The sequence below is a fragment of the Parasteatoda tepidariorum genome, chromosome 5 (genome assembly GCF_982258835.1).
Source record: "Parasteatoda tepidariorum strain Cologne lab strain chromosome 5, Ptep-v5.0, whole genome shotgun sequence".
Classification (NCBI taxonomy): Eukaryota; Metazoa; Arthropoda; class Arachnida; order Araneae; family Theridiidae; genus Parasteatoda; species Parasteatoda tepidariorum.
The window spans coordinates 110,119,392-110,135,757 of NC_141759.1; the positions used below are offsets into that span (position 1 = coordinate 110,119,392).

General features: G+C 31.8%; 1 protein-coding gene across 1 annotated transcript in view; it reads right to left on the bottom strand.

Moving 5' to 3' along the window:
* Window positions 1-5,568, bottom strand: part of LOC107445747 (uncharacterized) — a 34,898-nt gene extending 29,330 nt beyond the window's left edge. Inside the window, exon 1 of the mRNA XM_016060223.5 lies at window positions 5,359-5,568. Within this exon, the coding sequence (XP_015915709.3) occupies window positions 5,359-5,425 (67 nt within the window). The 5' untranslated portion in view covers window positions 5,426-5,568. The remainder of the gene's footprint in view (window positions 1-5,358) is intronic.
* Window positions 5,569-16,366: the final 10,798 nt, after the last annotated feature.

Here is a 16,366-nt window from a genome sequence, read left to right on the forward strand (position 1 = left end):
CCTGAACCAGAGAACGATCAATCTTTAATTCAGTAACCCAGAGGTATAATTTGTTATGGGAACAAGGAGGACTTTGTGACCCAACATATTTAACGTGCATCATAACACGGGGAGTCTTCGACCTGCAAGGCATCGAACTCACGACCTCTTGGACATGGGCCCCAACAACCTAATTAACGATCTGAATCAGTGGTTACCAACTGGCGGCCCGCGAAGCCCTTTTTTGAGACCCACGAACTAAAATATATTAGTTGACATTTTTTTGCGGACAATTTTTGTAAAAAATCTATATGGATTTAAAATAATTTTCTTTTGTTAAAAAAAAATAATTTCTTCGTTTCTGTGAAATTCAACATACCAATGATGCAAAAAAATTTATTTCGCAGGTCTTGCATCCAAGAAAATATTTTTTATTATTTGTAATTCAATACTTTTGTTTTGAACAACTTGATAAAAATCTGACAGTAATATTTAATGTTACTTCAAGCATAAGAGTCCTATATAAAATTTTTACAAAGTTGCGGCCCTCCATTAGACTGGTGTTTTTAATTGTGGCCCCCGGCCTCATGTAAATTGGAAACCCCTTATCTAAATTATGCTTATATAGGTTAAGAAACTATTGATGCAAGCTTTTCCATCTAACAGCATTTAAGTTCATTTAAGAATATTTTAATTAGTTGAAACTTTGTTTGAAGACAAATTCCTTTCGGTGTTAACAGGGTTCTAAAATATGCATTTAATGATCAGGAAACGATTTAAACTTGATATGTCTTCCAGTATAGTTCTCCATTTAAAATGTGAGAACTCTAGCTAATCGGGCTGTAGTTGAAGTTTCAATTAACCATAAATTTCTTGTAGTGCTGATAAATTTTGCTTGCGATAAAATTAAGAGGAAATAATGATTATTTAATTGTCATCCGGATCGGATCTCTAGATGAGTTTTAAGCACTCTAGCTTTTCAGAAAGTAGACAAAATATTTACCAATTTACTTCGCGATAATATGGCGATGAATTTTGATTGTCTTGAAAAAGATTGAAACTTGCTTTTTCGTTAAGAGCACAGGAGCTTTTATAATGTGAGTTCCTTGTGGTTAATCAGGCCATAAAAGTTATATTTTAGAATTATATTTTTTGATCCTTTAAAAATAATAGAAATTTACTTTTGAATTTGCTCGTCAGTGTTCAAAATTTTTATTAATGATAAAAATGGCGATAAATTTCCTAATTTGTAATGGTATCAGACACATCTATAGTTTAAATTTGGGTAGAATAGTTGCCGGAAATTTTTTTTTCGTATTTTACTCTATTTACACAACAATAAATTAATATGCAAATTAAAAACTAATGTGTCTGAAAGGAGACCAACTGAAATGTATGAGATTCCCCTCTTTACAAAAGAAATTTCACGAAAACAGTTTTTTTACTTAGCACCTAAATTATATAATAAATTACCATTTCAGTTGCAAAACATCAAAATATATTCTTCTTTTAAGCGTGCTTTATTTCAATTTGTGATGAACATTGACGATTTAGATCTCTATTTTTCACTTTAAAGGAAGCACTTGATTTTTTATACCAGTCTTGTGCCAATCCAAATGAATTTCTTATGTTACCTTTGTTATTTTTATTTTTTTTTCTATTATTACAGTGTTCAACAATATTGACGTCTTATGATGAGCAAAATAATTTATGATTGTAATACCCCCTTTTTTTTCTTTTTTTTTTCTTTTTTTTTTTTTTTTAAATTTTTATTTTAAATTTATTGTATTACTTTTCTTTGTCGCCTGGACAGGATTTTCCTCTTGACGACGAATATATATTCTTTGTATTTATGTGTTTTTGTTCTCAATAAAGTTATATTTGTTTGTTAAAAAAATACAATCAATTTGAAATGATAAATTGCTATTAAAAGGCGATTTAAGCTCTACTTGTAGAAGTCATTAAACGATCAAAACTTGTATTGCCATTCTTCACAGAGCTCCAGTTGAGAAATTTGTTGATCGAAAAATGATCAAAATTTTGATTAACAATTAATTTCCTAACTCAATAATACGGCAAAAAATTCTGTTTGTAATGGTCGGAAAACTATTTAAACATGAATTATCATCAGACATAGAATTCTGTTTAAGATTTCAGTTCTCTAGTTTGTCGGAAGTTTGAATTAATGACAAGTTTCATTGGTTGCTCGTGGTCAGGGGGGAAAATTGTAACATGAATCAAGTTAACATGCCTCCTATACTAGTGAATTGATATTTAATATTTATAGAGGTAGTTATGCCACATTACTCCCCTTCCGGAATTTTATCTGTGATAGAATTTGATGAGCGAATACCACTAGTTGAGTTATGCTTTTTTGTTTATTTTTTTACACCATTTTGTTCATTATATTCTTTCTTCATTTTTTGTTTATAGCATTTCGCTCATTTTTTTTTTTATTTTCTTCATTTTTGTTTATTGACCGGGGTTTTCTTCATTTTATTTATTTACTTTATCGGATTTTTTTTCCCTTGAGCTGCATATTATTGAGTAAATCAACTGTTTAATGTGGACTATTGTTGACGAGTTCGTATCACGTCCGCAAGTTACCATTGAATTGATTTAACTATCGACCGTGTCAACCTTCATCTATCAAAAGGTACCTCTTGATGGAATCAAGTTAACATGTATTATATACTAGTGAATTGGTATATAATATTCATAGTGGTAGTTACGGTACAAATAATCTGTCCTAGCTTTGAGTGCTCTAGATTAGGGAAAACATACCTCTAGAGATTGACGGTTTATCATATTATAATATTGGTTATTATAATTGACCAGTAGACCAGGAGAAAACGGCAAAATCCAGTAATCTACTGGTAAGTCCAGGAGAGTTTGCAGCTATGTGTGTCATATCTTATTGAAATTTTAGTTTTGTTGAATACAAAAATGGTGGAAGCTACTTTAACAAGACATTAAGAGGACATTTTTGGTGTTTAATTGTTTCGTAAATTATTTTTGGTTTTTTTGTGTAGCAAAACACTTAAGTACGAGGAGTTATGTATAGTGATTCAATTTCGTGTCAAGTAGTATTCACCATTTTCGGTATTGAGATAATTGTTGCTCAAAAGTCGTATCAGAAAAGGATGTCTTTTGCAGGAGAAGTGGTTGTTGCCGTCGGAGGGGAAAGGTGTCAAAATTTACCACCGAAGTGTTTAGATCCAGCGAGAGTCTCGCAGTGGACTGATCGTTAAGACACGGTTCCCAACAGATCACCGAAGTCAAGCATCACTGACTGCGGTCAGTGTGCGGGTGGGTGACCACTTGGATCAGTCTGCGTAGGGACCGAGGGTGTGCGGTATGGGTCCTCGTTAAACTGTGCTACCGTAAAGTGCTCGACTTCGCGTGTAGGTCGTCGGGCTACCGAAACGGGGGTGCCATCCCCTCAGCAGAGGATCAAAATTGTGATGGCATGTCTTCGGATCATCCTCAGGGATGTTTCCCAGACCGTCGCCAATAGCCCATTGTGCAGCTCTAGTGCAACGTAAATGAACTACAACTACAACTACAACAGATCCAGCGAGTGGTTGACTGTAGGATGTTTAAATTTTGCTATTGGCAATCAAAATGGTCTGCAGGTGGAGTTGAGCAGAACTCTCTATCTATGATAACACTTCGCATGCTTTTACCATTAGCGTGAGGAGAGTCGTAGAAGAAGGAAGTTCGTTAGTTTCTGTCGAATAGATTGAAAATTTTTAATCGAATCGATTGAAAATTTTTAAGTTAGGTAACTATACTTCAAACATAGATCTAAAAGAAAGTTCATTTACAAAGAAAGGACATTTTACAAAAATATTTTTGATAGCTAAATACGGAAAATATTAAGAAGGGGGGAAAATATCGCAGTAGATTCCTGTACAACTGAAAACAAGAGGAGAAGGAAAGGGATCGGTCAAGGCATGGAATCGGTCTTCTCCCCCAGATGGCGTATTCGAGCATTGCAATTGCTAATTGTAAACTAATAATGGTTGAACTTTCTTAGAAGTGGGTAAAATCTTAATTATTGTTGTTATTATTTTTGTTTAGTATTAGCCTGTGAGTCACTAAGCCAGTGATGAGATTTAGAGGGGATAGGCGTGAAATAAACAACCCAAAATTTGGGAAATACCAAAATTTTGTTAACACAAAAACTTGTAACTTAAGACTTAATTTTTTTTGCACTCAATTTTTATATTCGGAACAAATGATTACTTTTCCATTTTGTTCCTGCAACCATTTCATGTGAAGAATGAATAATAAAGATCAACTTCTGAAAAATTGATCTGATTAAAGAAATTCCGTGAATTATACAAGGTATCTCATAAATATTAGTACATTCTTTAAACCCTTGACATATTATTTCTCGATATCGAAATGATCTTTGATTGCACTGTAAACAACAACTCGCAACGGAATGTTGACAGAGATGCCAACGGCTCTGGACACGCCAAAATAATTATTAAAAAAAAATGGTAAATTACTACAAACTAAATTTTGCAAATATTTGACTATTTTTGCTTGCTTTTTGAAAGGTATAGCATGACATAACTACTATAAAGTGGTGAATTATATAAGCCTAAGAATTATTTAGAAATAGTGGCGGATCTACTAAATTGAATTTATGAAACCAAGAATCATAATTGATAAACTACAACTTCGAAATATTCATTTGCTGTCCGGAGCAAGTTGGCATCTCTGTGTTGAAGACGTCTGAGATTCAAATGAGTCAATTATTGTTTTGACGTAAGAAACAAATGACGTCTCCCAGACGTCTTCGTATGTCAAGGGGTTAGAGCACATAAGTTATTTTTAATTCCTAAATGCCTCAAGGCGAGACTGAACACAGTTCTTTTGCCGAAAAATAAGAGATGCACAATTAAAAACCAATAACAAGAGAAGTACAAACAAACAAAATAGAACAATAAAAAAAGGAAAGAGTCAAGGTGTTAAACTAAACAAAAAGTTGTCTCCTGAGCTCTATCTCCTGAGCCATTATCATTCATAATTGGTAAATGTGTTTTTATACGTAATGATATCAGTAGGGATTATTTCTATCAAAGCTAAATTTTATTCATGAATCTGGTTTTCATTACGCCAACAGAAATGGCATTTCCACACCAAGAAAATCACACTGATTAAAATTAAAATAGTTCACGAAAAACCGCGTAGCTGCGATAACATTTTGAAGTCAATGGAGGTGACTTCTAAGAACAATCCAACTGCATTGACGACCATTTTACTGTGGCACAGAGAGTGGTCGCTTTTGAGAGGTTGCACTACACGTGTTCGGCGCTAAATTAACTTCTAAGGGGGACAACTTCACTATAAATAAAACCTTCTTACCTATGTTTGAAGATGTGGTTAAATGTATTAAACATCCTGCAATTAGTAAGTATCCAAAGTAGAACATTTTCAATTCTTCTTTTAAAAAAACGCTTATTCGCTTAATCTTCACTATCACAAAAATGCTTAATAAGCTAAAAACAAGATCAGATATCGGCTGTTAGTAGAAAAGAAATCTAGTTACACATTCAACAAAACGAACCTTGATCTAATTTTTTTCTTTAAATTATAAGTGTAAGTATGCATGATCTTCTAAACAGTTAACTGATTAAAAGATAATGATTTTTATTTCTTTAATATGATTGACTGTGTCGGATAAATTCGATAAGATTATTTAGTAGTTCTTTCCCTTCTATTCTATATCAGGGAATAATTAAAGAGAAATTTGGAGTCGTTTAAAGACCCTTAACGAATTATTTTATCGTAGCTCTTCATAAATACACATTATCTTAAATAGACTCTTCACAATATTTTTTTATTTCATATATGAACCGTTCTCAAAATTCTTCCTAAGATAAGGTCTTTGAGTAAGGTGATTACAAAAGTAGGTGATTACAAAAGTAAGGTGATTACAAAAAAATGTAATATTTAGCTGCCGTATTAGTATTTATTAACTAAGTATGTGCTTTAATTTTTAAAAAAAAAACAATGTTAAATGATATGATTCGTAAGACAATTATTATAAGTGCGATTTCAATGAAATCTATATACATATTATTGTTGTTGTTGTAGTTCATTTACGTCACACTAGAGCTGCACAATGGGCAATTGGCGACGTTTTGGGAAACATCCCTGAGGATGATCCGAAGACATGCCATCCCAATTTTGATCCTCTGCGGAAGGGATGGCACCCCTGCTTTGGTAGCCCGACGATCTGCTCGTGGAAGTCGAGCACTTTACAGTAGAACAGTTTAACGAGGACCAATACTACACATCCTCGGTCCCTACGCAGACTAATCTAAGTCGTCACTCATTGCAGACAGTAATGCTTGACTTCGGTGATACATATTATTCAATTTTGAACTAAAAATATTTAATAAAAATATATTTCTGTAAAATAGTTTATTTAAGTAAATTCATGGATTTAAAGAAATTATACACATTCCATGCAAAAAGTAACTATTAATAATATTTATTATTATTTTATCGATTAATTATTACAATTAACTGTTAACGAGTAATAATTAACAATTATGTGTGGCATTAAAATAACTCATAAGAATGAATTACTTTTACTATTTTATTTCATAAATAGTCGAAAAACTTTAAGTCGTAAGATTTTTACATCATTTTGATTCAGGCTATTTCAAATGACAAAACATGCAATTTGGAAAAAGTCTTGCGAACAGTTCTTGAGAAATCAAATTTTAAATATACTTGTTTTTTTGAAATTTTATTACTTAGAATACGATTTAATTACTTAGAAATACAAATGATTTTATGGAAGTTTTCAATTTCGTTATTTCTAAGTGCATACTTTAAAATGAAATAAAAATTTGTATACCTCACCATTTAACATTTTTTTCTATCGTTATGTGTCCCGCAGTGGACTCATCGTAAAGACACGGTTCCCAGTAGATCACCGAAGTCAAGCATTACTGGCTGCGGTCAGTAGGCGGGTGGGTGACCACTTCCCGGATATCAAAATAAGGTTTATATTCACTCAACAAAAACCTTCTAATGTAAACGTAAAAAGGTTTTTTACGCGGTTTATGTGTTAACCTTCTAACCTTTAAGCGAGATCTGCTCTATTCTACCGAAATCTTGAAAAACAACCTTCTGTATAAAAACGTGAAAATCGAGGTTGTGTTAGGGTTTTCAAGCGTGAAAAAAATCCTTGGATGAAGCTAGTCTGAAAATAATCTTAAATCTAGGTTATTATAAGGTTGCTTTTCGCAACGTCTTGTATGCTCAGTTACCTAAAAGACAATCTTTTTTAAAAAAAAGTTTTTAAAAACAATTTTCAACTTTTTTAAGATGAAAGGTTTGAAATTGCATATTTTTGGTTTATTGAAAAAAGGTTTTTAATACAAACATTTTCGTGACACTGAAAAAAAAATTCTGACACAAGGTTGTCGTATGGTTACATGCTTTCTGGGTTTGATCAGCCTGCGTAGGGACCGAGGGTGTGCGGTATCGGTCCTCGTTAAAACGTTCTGCCCTTAAAGGGAAGCCTCTGCAGATTATCAAAAATACGATGGCATGTCTTCGAATCATCCTCAGAATCAGGGATGTTTCCCAGACCGTCGCCAATAGCCCATTATGCAGCTCTAGGGCGACAGAAATGAAGTACCTATCTATCTATCGTTACATAATTCAATTCAACACAATAAAAAAAAAAACATTATAAGTTGCTTTTTGCGTAGAATTACATTTGGGTAAAAAAAAATTATAATGGTTCACAAAAATATTTTGATTTGTCTAAATAGTGGCAAAAAAATAAATGGCGTAATATTCGCTTAATACTTGACAAATCTTAAGAGAACTTCGAAAATAAAAGTTGAGAACACAAATTATGTTTTTATTTTTACTTTCCTGAGAACGCGTCGTAGTGTAGAAAACTCCGAGCAAGCTAGCGCTTGCTTTAACATCAACTACAACTTTGTAGTCAACACTAATTATTAAGTTTTACATTATTGGAAATGTATCATCCTGTAGTGTATAGATACTGCTTTAAAAATAAAAAAATTTATAATTGAAGAGGGTGCCTGTAATAAGCATCCTGTATATGGTACGGTGAATGAACGAAATTAGTGGTTGTTGACTATTCCACCGGTGAATGTTGACAATCACATAGTCGCTTTGGTGAATGTTCGAAATATATACTAGGTATAGTGAAGTGCCACTGCCAGGTATGTATTTAACCGGTACTCCGAACACTGATGTTTCCCTTTATCTATCCTCAACAGATATTAAAATATCGAATAAATATAATAATGTCGACGAATAATTTAATATCAAATAGTTCGGGCATTCACCTAAGCAACTACGTGAAAATCGACGTTCTCCAGAATTCGAGCATGCACGTTAACATATAATGCAAAAAGATCATAATTATACTATAAATCAAATATATTATGAAGTCACAAAAATAAATAAGTTATATCATAAAAGTTATGTATTATTTTTTATAATATTATGCAATATATTTTTCATATTTTTAGAATTAAAGTTTTGGAATTCAAACGCAATCTATTACCAAGTATCAATACGAAATATGCATGATTAAAATTCAAAACACGAAACTAAAGCAATTTTTTAATTTAAAAAAAAGCAAAACAATCACGTCAGAAAAGGGATTAAGATCAGGCATTTTAAAAAAGTGTATTTATTTTCTACACTTAAAAAAAAAAAAAAAAACTAAACTGCTTCTGCTGAAAACCTATGTATATCTAAGAAACAGAAAGCATTTTTTTCGTATTCTCTCTAATTTTATGATTAGAACTTTTATGAAGTAAGTTTTGTAATCGTAAAATATGGAGTCAAGCAATTTATTCCTATACAGAAGAAGGGTGGGAAAGGGGAATTATAATACTGAATTTCTTCGTGTTTCATCATATATCTGAAAAGAAAGATAATGTGCAATCAATTTTCTTACTTCTTTTACTAATAAAAATTTGAAACGAAAATTAAATGCTTCCCAAGTCACAATTTTCTAATGGTTTTAAACTGGTGGATCAACAAAATCTTGATGATAGTCATCGCTAATTCCACCATGAACCATTCTGTTTCTTTTTTTTTTCGTAAACAGCACCCCAAAGTAGGAATTCGGATTGATTTATCGTGATTCAACATAAGAATTACAACTTGTTTTGATAGTTTGTTAATGTTGAACCTTCAGAAATTTCCTTTGAAGTTTCTTGGAAATCAAATGTTGGAACGATCATGAACAACCATCACCCCAATGTAGGAATTCGGACTGATTTATGATGGTCCAAGATAATAAAAAAATTAAATAAAAAACAGAATTGTTATTTTATGGTATATTCCTCATAACCAACAAGATCTACCATTAAATCATCGTGGAAATGTATAGTTAGAACCATCATGCATTGTTGGTGCATGACAATTAAGCTTCTCTTGATGGTTAACCATCATAGTATTAAAGTAGCATTTTCTATCAAGGAATGATGGAAGTTTGTTGGCGTATCAAAAAACCACGAACGCGTGATTTACAGAGGATGATAGAAACCATCAAATTATGTGGTACAATCATGAATCACACTGAAAACAACATAAATCATCAGAATTATACTAAGTACCGAAATCGTCAGAAATTTTCTAAGTACCGTAAAAGACAGAAATTTTCTATGTCCAAACAACTTCTAAATATTTTCAAAGTAACCAAAAAGACACAAATTTTCTAAGTACCGAAAAGGTCAGAGATTTTCTATATCAAAACAGATTCTGAATATTTTCTAAGTACCGAGGTCGTCAGAAATTTTCTAAGTACCGAAAAGGTAAGAAATTTACTAATTTCCGCAAACATCAGAAATTTTCTAAGTACCGAAATCATCAGAATTTTTCTAAGTACCGAAATCGTCAGAATTTTTCTAAGTACCGAAATCATCAGAATTTTTCTAAGTACCGAAATCGTCAGAATTTTTCTAAGTACCGAAAAGGTAAGAAATTTACTAATTTCCGCAAACATCAGAAATTTTCTAAGTACCGAAATCATCAGAATTTTTCTAAGTACCGAAAACGTCAAAAATTTTCTAAGTACCGAAATCATCAGAATTTTCCTAAGTACCGAAATCGACAGAATTATTCCAAGTACCGAAATCGTCAGAATTCTAAGTACCGAAAAAGACAGAAATTTTCTATGTCCAAACAACCTGTAATATTTTCTAAGAACCGAAATCGTCAAAATTTTTAAAAGTACCGAAAACGTCAAAAATTTTCTGAGTACCGAAATCATCAGCATTTTCCTAAGTACCGAAATCGACAGAATTGTTCCAAGTACCGAAATCATAAGAATTTTCCTAAGTACCGAAATCGTCAGAATTTTTCTAAGTACCGAAAACGTCAAAAATTTTCTAAGTACCGAAATCATCAGAATTTTCCTAAGTACCGAAATCGAGAGAATTATTCCAAGTACAGAAATCGTCAAAATTTTTAAAAGTACCGAAATCGTCAGAAATTTTCTAAGTACCGTAAAAGACAGAAATTTTCTATGTCCAAACAACTTCTAAATATTTTCAAAGTAACCAAAAAGACACAAATTTTCTAAGTACCGAAAAGGTCAGAGATTTTCTATATCAAAACAGATTCTGAATATTTTCTAAGTACCGAGGTCATCAGAAATTTTCTAAGTACCGAAAAGGTAAGAAATTTACTAATTTCCGCAAACATCAGAAATTTTCTAAGTACCGAAATCATCAGAATTTTTCTAAGTACCGAAATCGTCAGAATTTTTCTAAGTACCGAAAAAGGCAGAAATTTTCTAAGTACCGAAATCATCAGAATTTTTCTAAGTACCGAAATCATCAGAATTTTTCTAAGTACCGAAATCGTCATAATTTTTCTAAGTACCGAAATCGTCAAAAATTTTCTAAGTACCGAAATCATCAGAATTTTTCTAAGTACCGAAAAAGACAAAAATTTTCTAAGTACCGAAATTGTTGGAATTTTTGTAAGTACCGAAATCATCAGAAATATTCTAAATACGGAAAAGGTCGAAAATTTTCTAAGTACCGGAAACGTCAGAATTTTTCTAAGTACCGAAAACGTCAAAAATTCTCTAAGTACCGAAATCATCAGAATTTTCCTAAGTACCGAAATCGACAGAATTATTCCAAGTACCCAAATCGTCAGAATTTTTCTAAGTACCGAAAGCATCGGAAATTTTTCTAAGTACCGAAAAAGACAAAAATTTTCTAAGTACCGAAATCGTCAGAAATTTTCTAAGTACCGTAAAAGACAGAAATTTTCTATGTCCAAACAACTTCTAAATATTTTCAAAGTAACCAAAAAGACACAAATTTTCTAAGTACCGAAAAGGTCAGAGATTTTCTATATCAAAACAGATTCTGAATATTTTCTAAGTACCGAGGTCGTCAGAAATTTTCAAAGTACCGAAAAGGTAAGAAATTTACTAATTTCCGCAAACATCAGAAATTTTCTAAGTACCGAAATCATCAGAATTTTTCTAAGTACCGAAATCGTCAGAATTTTTCTAAGTACCGAAAAAGGCAGAAATTTTCTAAGTACCAAAAACATCAGAAATTTTCTAAGGACCGAAAACTTCTAAATGTTTTCATAGTACCGAAAAAGGCAGAAATTTTCTAAGTACCGAAATCGTCGGAATTTTTCAAAGTACCGAAATCGTCATAATTTTTCTAAGTACCGAAATCGTCAAAAATTTTCTAAGTACCGAAATCATCAGAATTTTTCTAAGAACCGAAAAGGTCAGAAATTTTCTAAGTACCGAAATCGTCGGAATTTTTCTAAGTACCGAAATCATCAGAAATATTCTAAATACGGAAAAGGTCGAAAATTTTCTAAGTACCGGAAACGTCAGAATTTTTCTAAGTACCGAAATCGTCAGAATTTTTCTAAGTACCGAAAACATCAAAAATTTTCTAAGTACCGAAATCATCAGAATTTTCCTAAGTACCGAAATCGACAGAATTATTCCAAGTACCGAAATCGTCAGAATTTTTCTAAGTACCGAAAAGGTCTGAAATTTTCTAAGTACAGAAAACATCGGAAATTTTCTAAGTTCCGAAAAAGGCAGAAATGTTCTATATCAAAACAACTTCTGAATATTTTCCAAGTACCGAAATCGTCAGAAATTTTCTAAGTACCGAAATCATCAGAATTTTTCAAAGTAACGAAAAAGGCAGAAATTTACTAAGTACCAAAAAGGTCAGAATTCTAATTACCGAAAAAGGCAGAAATTTTCTAAGTACTGAAAACATCAGAAATTTTCTAAATACGGAAAAGGTCGAAAATTTTCTAAGTATCGGAAACGTCAGAATTTTTCTAAGTACCGAAATCGTCAGAATTTTTCTAAGTACCGAAAACATCAAAAATTTTCTAAGTACCGAAATCATCAGAATTTTCCTAAGTACCGAAATCGACAGAATTATTCCAAGTACCGAAATCGTCAGAATTCTAAGTACCGAAAAAGACAGAAATTTTCTATGTCCAAACAACCTGTAATATTTTCTAAGAACCGAAATCGTCAAAATTTTTAAAAGTACCGAAAACGTCAAAAATTTTCTGAGTACCGAAATCATCAGCATTTTCCTAAGTACCGAAATCGACAGAATTGTTCCAAGTACCGAAATCATAAGAATTTTCCTAAGTACCGAAATCGTCAGAATTTTTCTAAGTACCGAAAACGTCAAAAATTTTCTAAGTACCGAAATTATCAGAATTTTCCTAAGTACCGAAATCGAGAGAATTATTCCAAGTACAGAAATCGTCAAAATTTTTAAAAGTACCGAAATCGTCAGAAATTTTCTAAGTACCGTAAAAGACAGAAATTTTCTATGTCCAAACAACTTCTAAATATTTTCAAAGTAACCAAAAAGACACAAATTTTCTAAGTACCGAAAAGGTCAGAGATTTTCTATATCAAAACAGATTCTGAATATTTTCTAAGTACCGAGGTCATCAGAAATTTTCTAAGTACCGAAAAGGTAAGAAATTTACTAATTTCCGCAAACATCAGAAATTTTCTAAGTACCGAAATCATCAGAATTTTTCTAAGTACCGAAATCGTCAGAATTTTTCTAAGTACCGAAAAAGGCAGAAATTTTCTAAGTACCGAAATCATCAGAATTTTTCTAAGTACCGAAATCATCAGAATTTTTCTAAGTACCGAAATCGTCATAATTTTTCTAAGTACCGAAATCGTCAAAAATTTTCTAAGTACCGAAATCATCAGAATTTTTCTAAGTACCGAAAAAGACAAAAATTTTCTAAGTACCGAAATTGTTGGAATTTTTGTAAGTACCGAAATCATCAGAAATATTCTAAATACGGAAAAGGTCGAAAATTTTCTAAGTACCGGAAACGTCAGAATTTTTCTAAGTACCGAAAACGTCAAAAATTCTCTAAGTACCGAAATCATCAGAATTTTCCTAAGTACCGAAATCGACAGAATTATTCCAAGTACCCAAATCGTCAGAATTTTTCTAAGTACCGAAAGCATCGGAAATTTTTCTAAGTACCGAAAAAGACAAAAATTTTCTAAGTACCGAAATCGTCAGAAATTTTCTAAGTACCGTAAAAGACAGAAATTTTCTATGTCCAAACAACTTCTAAATATTTTCAAAGTAACCAAAAAGACACAAATTTTCTAAGTACCGAAAAGGTCAGAGATTTTCTATATCAAAACAGATTCTGAATATTTTCTAAGTACCGAGGTCGTCAGAAATTTTCAAAGTACCGAAAAGGTAAGAAATTTACTAATTTCCGCAAACATCAGAAATTTTCTAAGTACCGAAATCATCAGAATTTTTCTAAGTACCGAAATCGTCAGAATTTTTCTAAGTACCGAAAAAGGCAGAAATTTTCTAAGTACCAAAAACATCAGAAATTTTCTAAGGACCGAAAACTTCTAAATGTTTTCATAGTACCGAAAAAGGCAGAAATTTTCTAAGTACCGAAATCGTCGGAATTTTTCAAAGTACCGAAATCGTCATAATTTTTCTAAGTACCGAAATCGTCAAAAATTTTCTAAGTACCGAAATCATCAGAATTTTTCTAAGAACCGAAAAGGTCAGAAATTTTCTAAGTACCGAAATCGTCGGAATTTTTATAAGTACCGAAATCATCAGAAATATTCTAAATACGGAAAAGGTCGAAAATTTTCTAAGTACCGGAAACGTCAGAATTTTTCTAAGTACCGAAATCGTCAGAATTTTTCTAAGTACCGAAAACATCAAAAATTTTCTAAGTACCGAAATCATCAGAATTTTCCTAAGTACCGAAATCGACAGAATTATTCCAAGTACCGAAATCGTCAGAATTTTTCTAAGTACCGAAAAGGTCTGAAATTTTCTAAGTACAGAAAACATCGGAAATTTTCTAAGTTCCGAAAAAGGCAGAAATGTTCTATATCAAAACAACTTCTGAATATTTTCCAAGTACCGAAATCGTCAGAAATTTTCTAAGTACCGAAATCATCAGAATTTTTCAAAGTAACGAAAAAGGCAGAAATTTACTAAGTACCAAAAAGGTCAGAATTCTAATTACCGAAAAAGGCAGAAATTTTCTAAGTACTGAAAACATCAGAAATTTTCTAAATACGGAAAAGGTCGAAAATTTTCTAAGTATCGGAAACGTCAGAATTTTTCTAAGTACCGAAATCGTCAGAATTTTTCTAAGTACCGAAAACATCAAAAATTTTCTAAGTACCGAAATCATCAGAATTTTCCTAAGTACCGAAATCGACAGAATTATTCCAAGTACCGAAATCGTCAGAATTTTTCTAAGTACCGAAAAGGTCTGAAATTTTCTAAGTACAGAAAACATCGGAAATTTTCTAAGTTCCGAAAAAGGCAGAAATGTTCTATATCAAAACAACTTCTGCATATTTTCCAAGTACCGAAATCGTCGGAATTTCTCTAAGTACCGAAATCATCAGAAATATTCTAAATACGGAAAAGGTCGAAAATTTTCTAAGTACCGAAAACGTCAAAAATTTTCTAAGTACCGAAATCATCAGAATTTTTCTAAGTACCGAAAAAGACAAAAATTTTCTAAGTACCGAAATTGTCGGAATTTTTCTAAGTACCGAAATCATCAGAAATATTCTAAATACGGAAAAGGTCGAAAATTTTCTAAGTACCGGAAACGTCAGAATTTTTCTAAGTACCGAAAACGTCAAAAATTCTCTAAGTACCGAAATCATCAGAATTTTCCTAAGTACCGAAATCGACAGAATTATTCCAAGTACCCAAATCGTCAGAATTTTTCTAAGTACCGAAAGCATCGGAAATTTTTCTAAGTACCGAAAAAGACAAAAATTTTCTAAGTACCGAAATCGTCAGAAATTTTCTAAGTACCGTAAAAGACAGAAATTTTCTATGTCCAAACAACTTCTAAATATTTTCAAAGTAACCAAAAAGACACAAATTTTCTAAGTACCGAAAAGGTCAGAGATTTTCTATATCAAAACAGATTCTGAATATTTTCTAAGTACCGAGGTCGTCAGAAATTTTCTAAGTACCGAAAAGGTAAGAAATTTACTAATTTCCGCAAACATCAGAAATTTTCTAAGTACCGAAATCATCAGAATTTTTCTAAGTACCGAAATCGTCAGAATTTTTCTAAGTACCGAAAAAGGCAGAAATTTTCTAAGTACCAAAAACATCAGAAATTTTCTAAGGACCGAAAACTTCTAAATGTTTTCATAGTACCGAAAAAGGCAGAAATTTTCTAAGTACCGAAATCGTCGGAATTTTTCAAAGTACCGAAATCGTCATAATTTTTCTAAGTACCGAAATCGTCAAAAATTTTCTAAGTACCGAAATCATCAGAAATATTCTAAATACGGAAAAGGTCGAAAATTTTCTAAGTACCGGAAACGTCAGAATTTTTCTAAGTACCGAAATCGTCAGAATTTTTCTAAGTACCGAAAACATCAAAAATTTTCTAAGTACCGAAATCATCAGAATTTTCCTAAGTACCGAAATCGACAGAATTATTCCAAGTACCGAAATCGTCAGAATTTTTCTAAGTACCGAAAAGGTCTGAAATTTTCTAAGTACAGAAAACATCGGAAATTTTCAAAGTAACGAAAAAGGCAGAAATTTACTAAGTACCAAAAAGGTCAGAATTCTAATTACCGAAAAAGGCAGAAATTTTCTAAGTACAGAAAACATCAGAAATTTTCTAAGGACCGAAAACTTCTAAATGTTTTCTAAGTACCGAAAAAGGCAGAAATTTTCTAAGTACCGAAATCGTCGAAATTTTTCAAAGTACCGAAAAGGTCAGAAATTTTCTAAGTACCGAAATCGTCAGATTTTTTCTAAGTACCGAAAACGTCAAAAAT